General features: G+C 38.0%; 1 protein-coding gene across 1 annotated transcript; it reads right to left on the minus strand.

Annotated features, from left to right (window-relative positions):
- Window positions 1–69: 69 nt before the first annotated feature.
- trpc4ap (transient receptor potential cation channel, subfamily C, member 4 associated protein) lies at window positions 70–14326 on the minus strand. The gene is made up of 18 exons (XM_015389256.1): window positions 14177–14326; window positions 11328–11456; window positions 10752–10868; window positions 10603–10660; window positions 10439–10494; window positions 10168–10296; window positions 9287–9488; window positions 9028–9213; window positions 8810–8952; window positions 8592–8723; window positions 8443–8501; window positions 8172–8357; window positions 7980–8070; window positions 7715–7855; window positions 4451–4562; window positions 4215–4327; window positions 3312–3518; window positions 70–1469 (listed from the first exon to the last, which is right to left on the minus strand). Exons 1-18 carry the CDS (start codon window positions 14300–14302, stop codon window positions 1332–1334), a joined length of 2325 nt encoding a protein of 774 aa, XP_015244742.1. The 5' UTR covers window positions 14303–14326; the 3' UTR covers window positions 70–1331.
- Between the last annotated feature and the right edge of the window lie 577 nt (window positions 14327–14903).

The raw sequence follows: 14903 nt of genomic DNA on the forward strand, positions 1-14903 counted from the left end.
TGTTCAATCAACCTTTATGACCGATGGGAACAGGAAGCCCACTGCAGTCTTCCTGTTTTACATCATGTAGAGAAAACCTCTACAAGATACTTTGGTCAGGGGAGATCAAAAGCATTAGTCCTACGCTAAAGCACGGTGGTGGCAGCATTAGGAGATAGGGAAGCTGTTCTAAAACAGGGACAGAAATGTTGGACACTATAGGATGGATCCTGATGCCTGATTAGAAGTATTGAAGGAATCAGTATTACGGTTAAGTCAGGCTGGAGTAAATGTGTACACGTCAAACATGACAGCAGTCAGGAACCCAACATCAAGCTGTGCTTCTGAACTGGACTGAACGGATAACGGTTAGAGTTTTAGCTTTGGATGCAGATGAAGGTTTGGGAACAAAGAGTCTTCTTTGATCACTAGCACCTGCATAGTTTATTCTCTTTATTAAGCAGCTCTCACAACATGGAAACAATTTCTTTTAGAGAATGAAAACATTTTTAATCAACAAATGAGTTTATATTTTTATATATATTTAACGATAAAAAGAATGAACCTGTGCAACGTTTAATTTCTACAGTTTAACCAGAGCTAAAAGCCATTGATCTGAGAAAATGAATAAAAAAATAACCTGGAAAAACAAATATAAGTTTCCTAATGCAAGAGGAATCCTTTAAGATATAAGAGCAGGAACCAAAAAGCACCAACCAACAAGAGCCAGGTGGTAAAACAGAACAGGTGAAAGTTCTCCAACATTACCATCGGTTTCCCCTTAGGTGAGGCAGTGGTGTCAAAGAAATCAACAGTAGTGATAAAGTAGTGCGAGAGTGAGGCTGGCAGCCTGTGACACGGCACCATCCTGCACATGTGTGCCAATCTGTGCCAACCCAAAATCAGGTCCAAGTGGAAAGAAACTGTTTCTTCTTTGTGTTATAATTTGTTCTGATACTTTCCCATAGATTTCTGTATAGGCTATATAAAAGGCTCTATCTGAATTTCACATAAAGCAAACCACCAATGCAGGAGTCTTTTTTTTTTTTCAATGTCTCATTGTCTGTTAGACCATCTGGACGGGGTCTACAAGTTTTAGTTCTCATTTCAAAGAAGAAAAAAAAAAGAGAAAAACCAAATAAAAAGCATTTAAACTTTGTGAGAAGATGTCAGTGAGCCAGACTCCATATCTGCTCACAAGTGTGATGAAAGCCTCCATGCGAAGGTACAGACAGCTAGTTTTTAAATCCTGAACGTAGCCACAGAAACACCCAGAAGGATCAGCCCAGAGGAGTTTTCTTCGGCTTCAGACGCCCATGCTTCCTTCCTCCTCCAAGAGTTCAGGCTGCCGGTCAATCTTCCAGCAAGTCCCTGTCCAGATCCATGTAGGGCTCATCAATGTAACTCACTATGGAACAGGGAGAAGTTCTGTCTGAGCCCAGAAGCACCGACACCGTCTCCTTCCAGTAGCTGAATGGGATACAGGAGCTCTGAGGGGAGAAAGCACAAATTATTTCTCTTATGCCCTTACTTAGGGAGGAGAAACAGGTTGGCAACACGTTATATATTTAGGACGAACAATGTTGCTCTCAAACAGCCACTGCTCATTTTCTGCCACTAGGGGGCAGCAATAACATTCAAAGGTCTACAGGTCAAACATCTAAAAAGAATAAAATACCTTCTCAAACTGTGGCATCAGGACAAGAGGTGTAAATATTATGCAAGGCGTTCAGTTATTTTTCTAGTAGTGGTTAAAAATGCCTCTAAGCTCTGAAATCACCGTAAACTCAAGCTCAACTTTGGTGTTTAATTTCTGCACAGCAGAGTTAAATGGGAAAAACTAAAAACATCTATTAGTAAAATCTTTCTAAATATGTCTTTTTTTTTTTCCTTAATCATTCTTATTGCTGATCTACAATCTGTAGCAGCTACATGAACATTTAAAAATCCTGCAATTTGGGAGGTTGATTTAAGAAAAATATTATTTTTTTCTAATTGAAAATGTAACCATTGTAAAAGGACTTCAGCGAGACATCCGTTGGTTAGACTGAAGCTCAATATGTCGGTGCAGATCTTTGGAGATAAGATGTTCTGTACAAACTACTGATGGAAAATATCTGCAACCAAGAACAAACGATACCGTAGAGTCCAGGACGTCAGTGGGGGGAGAGTTAAATAAGACATGAACGCGATGCTAATGTAGATCATGTGCTTAGGCATTTTAATGCACCTTCAAGAAACTGAGTTTTCGACTGAATGAAATTAGCCTTTGATTCAGTTCTGGACTGGCAATTAGTGTCAACAAGGTCTGTTTGTAAATTACCGTGATCTTTGCATTTAGGAGAAAATCCTGTTTTCCCTCCAGATTTTTAGAACATTAAGTAAAACATGAGAGGCCACCAGAAACAATGCCCCAAAAAGAAAAGCTGACATTAAGAAAAGAATGTTCTCTCTCAGGCTCAATAATAAAGCAACTCATTTAGCCACATGCAAAGTTGAAGAACCGCAAGCCGAGCACAGCGTTGGTTAAAAAGAGAAACTTCCATGCTTTAAACTGAACTGGGTTGTAATTTATGGCAAGCTTTGAGGATCGATTCTGGGGATTAAAATAAAAGAATCGCCCAGATATCAGCGGCATCACTGAGCAAATTCTCATGATTAGCCGTTTTAAAACTGATTTTATACATATATATTTTGAATGACATGAAAAAGTCTAAAACTAAATTTGAAAATAACATTTGTTTAAAGCAGCTCTACGACCGACAGTAAATTTATAAATGAACATAACAGAAAAGTTCTAGAAAACACTGTCGATCTTAGAACAATAGTTCTGATCTTTTCTGTCCCATCGCTCCCTAATGATGCTTTTCTGAAGGAAGCTGCTGGAAATTTTGATTCCTTCCTAAACTTCATTTTGGGTTCTTTTAATTTTCTTTCCCATGTTAATCTAAGGTTGTTGGGGGAACATTCGAGATGTAAAGGCTAGAAAGTTAAACCTACTTTTCAGACTGGTTATTGCACAAGCAGTGAGGAGTTTGACAAACAGCCTAAACAGCTGAAAACCACATGAACACTTAATGACTAAAGAGTATCACATTAATCTGTTTAAAATGGAAAGATTTCAACAGAGTTTCCACTGCAAACCGAGGAAGGTTTTTTTTTTTTGTGCAGCTTAAACATCAAAGCATTTTTTTTTTATAGTGGGGGTATGGCTGTGTCACATCTCACTCAGTAATGAATTTCAGGGTTTTAACCAACCAGGCTGGACTGAGTTTTTTCCCTGGAATCATTTATCTATCTGTGCAGAGGGAATGTGAGCGCCGGCGCCTTACGTTCTCCAGACATGTGCTGTCTTTGTCCTTGTTGAGGTAGTGCAGTTGCCAGAAGCGCAGCAGGTTGTGAAAGTTGTTCAGCAGGCAGCCGGGGTATTTCTCATTGTACTCCTTCTCCCGCAGGGCGTTGAGATAGAAGGGCAGTTTAGCCTTTCTTCTGGCCAGCAACAGGATCACCAAACTGGTATTTAAACAGCTCACATTCTCCTGCAGAACAAAACGGGAGGAAAATAATTCCAATAACGTTACTCAGTGGGAAGTAGGTCAACAAAACTGTGTCTCTTAATTCCAAAGACTGGATTAAAATATGCCTCACTTTTAAAGATTTACATTAAAGTTAATTTTTATTAATTCTATACCAATTTTTTTTTCAAATATAGATAATGGGATATAGAAACAGATAAGAGACCAATATTCTTCCAAGCAATCCAGTCTCTTGTTCTGAAGCAGAAATCTATGCTGCCTCAGACTGACACCTTAAAGGAGGCATTGTGAAGTTATCTGCCTGTTTGATCACGAGCAAATCAAGACTTCACACATCAATCATCCGCCCTGATGGTGGTTTGATGCTCCTTTATGAGCCTGAATAATAAGCCTCATTCGATGACAGCATTTCTGAAGAAAGACGCTTGCTGAAGTCAAAAGCTAAATGTTTGAAGACTGAGATGAACGAAAGAAACTGATCTACAAAGAAAATCCCACCCCTTAGGCTTTTTACTGGTATGAAAACAAATAAAAAATTTTCAAAGACTATTTTGCTGGACAGCGCATTGATGATGAGACCTGACCGAGTTTCTGGAATTTAGCAGCTGTGACAGTTGCAGCAATTTGCAAGGAGGATGTAAGATAAAACAACAAACATTTATACATCAGTGCACATATGATGTGAAAGTAAAACCCCACCTGTGTCAGTGTTTGTACGTTGATGATACTGATAAGTCGGAAGAGGAAGGACAGCCTGTTTTCAACTCTGGCCACGTAGGACAACAGGCAGCATTCAGACAGTACCTCCATTACTGAAGGGGAAACAGAGAGGACAAACATCATCGTAAAACTATTACTGCATTCTGATCATTAAAAAAAGATCTTAACCAGGGTCTAAAGATAAAATCTGGTCCAATAAAGGTATGCAGTGTTACCTTTGATATCCTCAGTCTGGCTCTCAAAGCGGTCCAGCGACAGGACGATGCAGCGCACCAGCATGTTAGAGTCCACTAGGGAGCTGTTGATCTGAGTCAGGAAGGCCTGAAACTGAACCGTTTCACTTTAATTAGCCAAGTAAACAAAACAGCAATGATGAAATGTATGGAGAAAAAAACAAAAACAAATCAAGGTTCTGCATTTTTAAAAGAGCTTAATTTTGTCCTACTAAAGGAAAATAAATCAACAGTTTACAAGTCAGATAAAACCGTTTTTTCTACACAAAGGTTTTACAGTATATTTCCCCTCAATCTGGACATATAACATATGAACATCATTTAGAAAAAAAAAACAGTTTTGCTTCAAATCAAAGAACTTTTCAAATTAGAATAGATGTAGCAGGCTGAACATGGGATCATTTCTCATGTCTTTGTCAGCCTGCTACATCTATTCTAATTTAAAAATTCTACAAAAACCCCAAAGGTTCATTCTGTTTCTATCCCTCTCAGTCATTCACCAACCTTCCTCAGCGACTTTGTTAGGAAACTACAGCTTTAAGAGAAATGAATGTCAGTAAAAGACGTTAAGTTAGAGCGCATTTAAATCTAGCTTTACAGGCCAAGTTGCAAAGGTTTCTTTCTGATTAGGTTAATAATGAGATTTCTATTTATCCACTCATCTCACTGTCTCCTCTTTCTCCAGCCAATTCTTGGTGCCTTTTCCATCAAAGTCTGAGACATAATTTAGACCACCAGCTGGTGTAGGAGGGGGGGCAGCATGGGATAGATCAGACAGAAGTTGATTTTTTTTCCCCCTAGCAAATATTTTAGTTTTATTTGCTCATGTTTAAAAAAAAAATTCTTCAACGTTATTTTAATTGTCGTTTATCATGTAAAAAAAAAACGGCTGCAGCACTCTGGGTCTCATTGGGGGACAATGGGGAGTTTTTGAGAAGTGCAGCAAACATGGAGCATCAACATATATAAAAAATCATTTTGATATCTTGAATAAAGCAAATCAAAACTTCAAAAGAGCTGCTTTCAATATTTGGGTCATAAGAGAAGCACAATGCAAACTTTAATGAGAAACTACAACATTCCAACCACTGCTTCCAACTGAAATATGTAGCTTAGCTATGTTTTTATTAATGCAATAATCTTGTTTGATTTATATCAATCAGACAGGCAGGGCTGTGGAGGAAGCAGCTTTCTTTTGAATTAACCACTCTGCAGAGCATTTGGGTGTCCCATATGATCAAATATGTGTTAATTTGTGATACGTTCCAGCTTTCCGCTGCAGAGAAACTTTTATCAGAGTCTAATTTAAACCCACATCTTTTTGATTGGCTGTTAAACCTTCCATCGAATGTCGAATATGCTTGATATATCTCTAGTTTCCCCACACACAATAATTAAAATGACTATCACAACCATCGAGTACAAATATGCATGATGACATTAATCCATCTGCATCTATATCACTAAGTTTCATTTTTTCTCACACAATCTGAATGCATCATAAACCCCTCCTCCAGACAGGATTATTTTCTGCACAGTACGCACACTACAGCAACCAGCAAAAGAAATATGGCGACAGCCTGTATTTCAGCTGAGCAATATACGACAGCGGTTTAGATTTCATGCCGAGGACGTCAAACAAAAGGCAGTAATATGTAAGGCAAAAGGTAGCAGTACCACTAATTTATTCCACCACCTAAAAGCTCATCCGCTGCAAAATGAAGAATGCTGTAAACCCTGCATGTCATCGTCTCCACGCACACCAATTAAAACATTAAATAAAACCGGCTGTGAAGCTGATGACGTTGACCTCGTACTTTAAAAAAAGGGTTCCCATATGAGAGTAAAACGAAGAAATGGCGGGAAATCCCAGACGCTATATATTACATGATTTAAATGTTTTTTTAGATACTATAATACCTGTGATGTGTTCCGAGGTTTTGCAGGGGTTTTTTAAACTTTGTAATGTTCACATTTAATTTTCACATAAAGATCAATACAAATAGTTTTAATATGCTCAATTTTTGGACAGCATTTCAACTTTTGTTTTTGTAATATGAGGTCAATTTCTTTTTTCATTCTGCATTTTTTTTTTTATGATGCACAAAAGAGCCCTTGTTTATTTTTTCCATAGTATTTCGTATTGTGTATTTTTGCTTTGTTTCCTGTTTGGTTGCTGGGATTTTGTTAAAGGTGTAATACCGACACGGAAAGACATAATGTGGCAGCATTATTTGAGAAAAGCTTTGAGCTGGTTAAAATAAAATATTACAAAAATTTGAAACCAAAAGTTTGAATGAGTGTATCGATGCAATTTTATGCACAAGGTAATTTGAAAATATCGTAATCTATATCATGTATCGCGATTATAACCCAAATACATTGTGATATTAGATTTTCTTCATATCACCCAGCCCTACTTGAGAGGGTCATTAATGTGGCAGAAAATGAGATTGAAATGCAGCAAACCCAGCTACAAAATATTGAATATAAGCAGGTAGGAACTAAGGCTAAATCCATCTTCTCCTGTTCACCTTGTAGTGAGGCTGGCATCCTTTCATTTAGGAGGCCTTAGACTAGAACACAGTATATCAGGATTCCCCTCATTCCTGCTGAGTTTAATCTCATTGGACTGATTCACCATCCAGATTAGACCACCTCCACCTCATGGGTTTCCTGACTGCACCTTGATGTTTTTGTTTGTCTTAAAACATTACACACCTCAGTGCACTAGGTGCAAATTTTTCAGTTTCCATGTGCTTAGATGCATTAACAACATGTGATGGTAATAAATTGTCTCACCTGATATTTGACATTGTACGAAGTCAGGGACTGTTTGTTTTGCATGATTGTAACCTTTTTGTATGCATTTGCCGTCTGTTTTAATATGGCTTGTTGATAATTTAGCACCAGTTCCTGTCTTATGGACAAACTGCTCAGATTTTAGTATTATTGAAAGCTACATCTGTGTGCTAGGGTTTCTCCCAAGGACTTTGCAGTGAGCCAAGCTTTAAATCAGAGAAAGACGAGCTACAGCATCCAATACATTCTCTCTTTCACTGTGCTGATCTGCATAATGACTGAGTGATGTTTAAATACCAAGTATGAGGCTATTTTAAGCAATTTTCTCAGGCTAAATTCCCTTTGAAAAGTTGTCAACAGATGTCATAGCTGGTGTCAGTCTTTCTGCTCATTAAGATTGACAGAATATAGTATTTTTAAACCCTAACAGGAGTCCTCTCATACCTTCTCTGGTGTGTTGACATATTTGTTGAACCTTTTAAAGGCATCGATGTTGAACTTCATAAGCTCTCCCAGCAGATCAAAGTAGCTCTGAAGGACATCTCGAGATGCACAACCACTGTCTATGATGCAGAAGAGGATATGCTGGCCAAGGATGAAAATGAGCAGAGATCAGTTAAAATCCTCAAAAAGAAAACAAACACTTTTTTGGTTCTTAAGAGAATTCAGAAGTCATCATTAAAGACAGATGGGAAGACAAACTGCCTACCTCCAATAGGCCCCTCTTTAGGAGGAACATTTGGTCTGCATAAGAAGTTGCTCCTCTGAGAAAACTTTCCACTGCCCTAGCCTGCCAGAACCTAAAATAAGTCACCAAAAAAGGACAAGACAGACCCTCTTTTAAAAACTGCAGATATGAATATGATTTAGTGCATCTGAATTATAGTTATAATATATGAACCTAAATGATGAGTCAGGAGGTTCTCTCTTCATGACAGTGAGCAGACGTGTGAGGAGACCCTTCTTTCCATCGCAAACTAAGCTTCTGTCTGTGTTTACTAGAGCCTCAACCTCTGGGATGTTGGCCTTCATGGATATGGCACTAAGTTCATTCAGCTCCTGGTTGTTGAGGAGGAGGTACTTGTTCCTAAAACGCAGAAGCAGTATTACAAAATCAGAAACCTTAAAAGTCAAAAATCAGCATAAAACTGGCTGACATTTCGAGCACTTACTCGTGGTGATCACTGAAACCCTGAAGCAGCCGCAGGAACTGTATTTTAAAGGATATTTCCTGTGACAAAAGATACAGGGCTCCATTTAAAATGTGACAATTTACCGATTTCTTGTAAAAATGAAAAGCAGAAGGTGAAGAGGATCATACTGGACTGCAGTCGCAGTTCTCATTCTGGCCGTGCACTACGTGGTTTGAAGCTGTGTATTTTCTCCAGATGAGCTTGTCAAATAGGTTATTGAGCCCTGGGATGAGACGGAACTCAGCCAGCATTTTATGAACCTACAAAGCAGAATAGAAGGAATAAAGCCAGGTTCAGCTTTGCTAAAAAAATACAACACACTAGACTCTAAGCACAGCAGCAGTACCTGGTTCCTCTGTCGGCCCATCAGAAGGACACAGAGCACATACACCACTTCTACCTTGTACATGATCTCATGGACAGTCTTCATGGACTGCGGCAGCCTGTGCCTCAGAGGGCTGGTGGCCAGAGAACTCTCATCTGACGACTCTGAAAAAAGAAAAGCCGAATTGCTGAGGATCCAAGCATTTAGGGGAAGAGGTTATGAGATGTAAGGCGTCTCACCTGTGCTACTTTGCTCAGCCTCCTCAGTAGCCATTTGCATGAGCGCATCAAGCACCAGCGCATTGTCCAGCCATGTGTACCAGTCCTCCAGCTCCTGCAGGAAGTTTGCTCCTGTGGCTTCAGACACCTTTCTAGTGGCCAACTTACACAACCGCTCAATGAAGCCAGGGATGTTTAGAAGAGTAACTGTAGAAGGAGCACGGATCAATAGGCTGTTTTCTCTGTCCTGTCAGATTTCTGTTTACAATAGTAAACATACCCTGGTTGAGCTCGGCTCGCGATGGGCCCGCATTGCGCTTCTGTTGGGCATCTTTGGCCAGTAAAGTGTGCTTGTCATCATTTCCTACATCAGGCTCTGAGATGGTGACAGACAGGATGCGGCAGAAGTTGGCCAGCTGCTGCTGGTCAAAGCTTTGGACCAGACCTGAGAGGTTGGGGATTGCTTCCAACTGGATCATCTCCTGAAACAAGTGAACACACACATTACCTCCAAGCAGCCCATTAACCACCAGGTTGCAGTCGATAACATCTCGACTGACAGATCAGACTTTAGGTCAATGATCAGCTGAACCAGGTGGTTTTTAGTTGAGGTACTATTAAAGGTCATTCTTAATCACATCAGACCACTTTTAATTTAAGATACACAAAGCAAATAGATTACTACAATAAAAACTGATATTCCATCAACTTAAATATGTCTGGTAAATGAACTGATGCTTGATCATGAGAAATATTTTGTTGTTTTTTGGTTAGTATAACACCCCCATTAAATTCCTTTTAAGTGTAAATGCTGGGACTTAAGAGTTTTTAATTTACAACAAAAATCAGGTTAGTAAATGGGGATAAACCATTACTAATTACATTCTGACTATATGATGTATGTCCTTTAAATTGGTTCATATTACGAAACAGTCTTTAATCGGACTATAATTGGCTCTGCTGTTACCAAAATGATCAGATCTTGGAGAGAGAGGATAAGAAAGAAAATGAAAAAATATATATTTTTGACATATAATCTAAGCTATTACAAGGACATCATACCAATGATCTACAAGAAGTTACTCATATTATTGAAAAATAATTAAAATCAGAATATTTTGACCTAAAAAACTTCACTGGTCCCATCATAGCACTACTCACCTTTTTTACTCCAAGAATATCTTCAATGAGTGTCGCTGTCTGCAGGAACGTCTTCTTGTTCGTCATGAGAGTGAAGAGAAACAAAACAAAATCGTCCCTTGCTGCCAGGGTCTTTGTCACCCCCTCTGTCTATAATGAGAGAAAAAAAAAATAAAAAAAAATCAAGATTTTAATTTATATAAACAGACCAAATAAACAATAAAAAAAAAAAGAAACAAAAAAACTATGATGGCTTAAAGCATCTGTGGTTTTATCCTGAATAAATACTCACACAAATACAACAGTTGTACAGAATACTAAGGCAGTCTTTGACCAACTCATCATTCACTGTTGGAATAAGAAAATAAATGTTAGCTGGAAATTTACAGCTAACAAAAAAAGACGTAGCTATGAGATAACAGACAAAGATAACTTTTTGAAGTTGTTTTTACTCACTTTTAGGTTTCTTCTTCTGCATAGTCAGAGTGGGTCTCATTAAGATTTCAACCAGCAGCTTTGAAAGTGAGTAAAAAGTAGAGTTTTTACTTTAAACCCAAGCAGAGATTTAAGCTTTACAAGACAATTGGTGACATTCTCTGACTTACATCGACGCCACCAAACAGGTCAAAGGTGTATGTGTTGGGAAAGGTGGATTCCTGAGCAGTCTTTCTGTCTTCTGTGACAAAGGACATGGCCTCCATTGAGAGTTGTGATGATAAGCTCTAGAGAAAAATAAAGAAAAAGACAAAAAAGCATGAATTTCTCATTACGCGGTTCTAAAGACCAGGAATAAAGCATTTAAATGTATAAAGGACGATATTTTTGTTCCGGGTGGATCATCAAAATAAGTGGTCCTCCTAATTGTCAATCATTCTGCTGATATGTTTACGTCAGGCCATCCTATGTGCTCGTTCCGTTAGCTATCTTTTTCTGGGCATGCACACTTTCAGTCGGCTACGGTTTCAGACAATCATTAAAGCTCACCATTCTCACCACGGTTCTTTGAAAATGGGAGAGAATTGTAAAGGCAAAAGTGTCTATAAGGTGTATGAGAAGAAAAGAAAGGCCTCAGAAAAGGTAGATATATCCCTGAATGCTTTTGAGCGGAAAACCCTTGCACAGCATTATGGGTTTTGCTGTCACAAATCCTCCACTATACCTTTAAGAGCACTACTCCTCACCTTGAGATAGGCGTGAGCATAGGAGAGGTCGCTGTTGGGGTGGCTGCTCTCATAGAGCTTCTGCAGCAAGTCAGGGATGCCATGCCACTTGGCGGGTTTATCTCTCTCCTGAAGCAAGCCTCCTGGGAGCTACAATACACAAAACAGACAACTGTAGGAGTGATACTCGAAGGAGCAATGTTTTCCAATGTAGAACAAAACCTTAGCATACAACCGACTGTAAACAAACACAACATTCATTAATGCAAGTCTAAAACTGTGTACAAGCAACGTAAAAAAAAAAAAAGAGAGAGAGAAAAGCTTAATTAGGTGGTTCATGAGGTCATCTATAGAACTAAAATAGTAAGAAAACAGGGAAACATGAAAGCTAAATGTATCTTTCATACTGTCTCTGCACATTTATATTTGTGTGGATTGAGAAGTGCAGCAGAGAAAAATAAGGCTGTGTAAAAGAAATGCTTGTTTCTTTTCGAAGTAGTGTGCAATCATGTTAAACAGTGTGAGCTTTTATGTGATTGTTTATGCTAGGCTTTATCTGATCCATCGTTTCCTTTGAAGTCAGTTATATGGTTTCTCTTTGGTAGAATAACATTTTGGAGAGCTATGCTGGAAATAAACTCATTTATCTCAGGGGTAGAACACTTAAAAAAAAAAAAACTACTTCTAGAATCTAGAACAGAAAATCTCTGTAATCAACAATAAATGGGCTCTGGAATTTAAAAAGGATTGCTGAGGTACTCAGTGTTGATCTACGAGTCTGGACTCTGTGTGATTAGATGCGGAATGTTTACGAAATATAAATACAGCCAAATCACAAAAAAATATTTTCAGTCTGAAGCAGTGGTGTTAGCAATTGCACGAAGCAGGAGAGGATTTTCTCAATTTATTTGATGTCATCCACAGGTCGTGATGGAGATATGCATAAATGAAAATTTAAAGAGGGTTAGACCTGGTGCTTGACACACTGATGGCGTTTTCAATGGGGATCTTTTCTGCAGGCAAAAGTTCCAAAATTCAGTCTAAATGTGGGGATATGTGTTGGAAAATGTCTTTAATCTTGGATGGATAATGACAAAGAGAAAATAAAAAAGATGCAAATCCTACTGTCACCATGTGTTTACCAAACAAACACTAACTCCTTGCCCTGCAAATAAACATTATCTTTTAGCAGCAACTTTACCTTCTCCTGTTCACCTAAAAGTAAAAAGGCTAAACAATCTTCTAAAAGCTCTTCTGTGTACATTGAAAAAATAAACTGATATATAAAGTCTGCTGTAGATATTACAAAATTTAAAACATAAATTTTATTCTTAGCATATTTTTATGAATGATTCCATACAATATGCCAGCGTAAGACAAACACTTTTGGTATTCTACACCAAGAAACAATACGTTTTTTCGATGCCCTTTGTAAAAATCTAATGAATAACTTTTTTCATTACTGCTGATAATTAATTTTACATGTTCATATTGGCATTAAAATTATGATAAATCTATAGCATATGAGGGAAACACTTTTTGTCTTGCAAAAGGTCAAATAAAGCACCATTAAACAATAATATGAAAGAAAATCATGCCAATTGCCAGAGGCGGTAATATTAAGTAGACCGAAAGGTCAATAGAGCTCTGAAGTTCAGAACATACACATCTATTCCTCCCCAATTTTGTTGGTAATGGAGGAAGCAAGGACTGTGAGTTTTAAATTTGTGTCTGTATCCAATACCAGTGACGTTGAAATAAAATATGTAGATTCAAACTTAAATTTAGACACAGTTGGGTAGTTTAACCCCATCATCAACCCAACAGCAAATGCTTGTTACCAACAGTCAATGAAAAATGGAGGCTAGGGAGCATTAACTGAGAAAATATAAACATAAATGGCTTTCTTCACTCCCCAGATGTGTGAAGGAAGCCATTTGTGTTTTTAATAACTGAACTTTATTGATCTCAAATTGAGGAAGTTTATTCCTGCATTTAACCCATCCTCTTGGGGCTGCCATAGTGGGGTATAGGGTCTTGCAGTCTGTGAGAGTGGGACTCGAACTCAGTACCTCAGGATTCCAAGCTCGTTGCTCTTACTAATAGGCCACCACTGCACCTTTCTTCACACCCCTGCTGTTTTTTTGTTTTGTTTTTTTACTTTTTTGGAATAACTATGACCTGGATGACTGAGAATCTTCACCAGCATGCTAGCCAGCTGAAAACATGAACCCTAGATTATACATTTTTTGTTTTTTTCTACGAGTGGAAACCAAATTTAACGTATAGTCATGCACAGAAAGCTCTTTATCGCTCAAAAATTATGTATACGGGATTTGTTGTAGTCGGTGCGTCGTTACGTAACAGCCTAAGCGGCTGGAACTACCCTGGCTAACTAGCTTCAGTTAGCTCGTTCGCTAACAATACCAAAACCACCTGCCCTTCGTTAAAAGTTAGAAACATCTTAACAACGAATCATTAAGATTCTCAGTATAATTAACGTCCTAGAGGTTGATAAAGATAATATTATTATTAGCATAACTTATCAGATCACATAGCTTTAACTTCGCTGTAAATGCTAAGCTAATGTGGTGCTAACAACAAAAGATGCACTTTATGTGGAGGTTTTAACATTAACGTTATCCACTCGGCAATATAAACGCATGTTCGCATATTGAAATATATCATTTTTGGGTTCAAACACGATGTAATGCTGTGTCTAACTGATAAAGATGGAGATAAAAGCTCCTTAGCTAGCTCTCCGGGATAACGTCTTCATTTTCTAGGTTTGGATCCATGCGCAAGTCCCCGGACTCACTGGTTTACATTTCGGATGCATCCGCTGTCAATACAGGGCACATTTCTCTTACCTGTGTTCCTCGGCTAAAACCTTTGCCAGTTATTTTACTGGACGTTAACTTTGTGACTATGTTGCTATTACAATTTCTTCTTTTTCTTCCACTACTAGAGAACTCAGACCCTAGAAGCGTCGCCATTATTTCTTCTTCCTGAACCGGACTGTTTGGGCAGGAAGTGGAAGGCTTTAATAAAAAGAAGAAAAAAAAAAAAAGGGAAACGACGCGCCATCTTGTGGTAGATCATGGGCAGAGCAGGTTTTTAATCAGTTATTTCGTTAAATCAGTCATGTTAACTTAGTAAACAGTACAACTTTTTCAAGTCTTGAAACATAAAATAAGACAAGGTGGTTTATTCGTATAACACAATTCGTACAAGATAACCACTTGCTTTTTAAAAGAAGAGAAATGAGTATCAACAATTTAAAAAGTAATCTTAGAGTCCCCACTTAAAGATTTACACATTTAGGGTGAGTAAATAGCCGATACAATAGTACAGACTTAATGTAGATAAGGGTAGGAAGATTATTTTAATCTATTTTCATCCAATATAGAAGGTCATATACAATAAGAACACTATTTTATCAAATAAATTGAAAAACACAAATGTTAATGTCATAGTTTAATAAGCTCTTCATAAGTTAATTAACTAATTCTATAACAATCTTGAACACACCTGTGGATGTTTTTTTGGATCTTAAATATAATTGGGTCAGGAGGCCCTTACCACTAAAGAATCAAA

This window comes from Cyprinodon variegatus, unplaced genomic scaffold (assembly GCF_000732505.1).
Source record: "Cyprinodon variegatus isolate N-32 unplaced genomic scaffold, C_variegatus-1.0 Scaffold452, whole genome shotgun sequence".
Taxonomy (NCBI): Eukaryota; Metazoa; Chordata; class Actinopteri; order Cyprinodontiformes; family Cyprinodontidae; genus Cyprinodon; species Cyprinodon variegatus.

Coding starts and splice junctions, on each gene's coding strand:
- trpc4ap (XM_015389256.1), bottom strand. CDS start 14,302: ATGGCGACGCTTCTAGGGTCTGAGTTCTCTAGTAGTGGAAGAAAAAGA. Junction 11,457..14,176: donor GTTTTAGCCGAGGAACACAG/GTAAGAGAAATG, acceptor TGTGTATTGTAG/CTCCCAGGAGGCTTGCTTCA. Junction 3,519..4,214: donor ACGTACAAACACTGACACAG/GTGGGGTTTTAC, acceptor TTTGTTCTGCAG/GAGAATGTGAGCTGTTTAAA.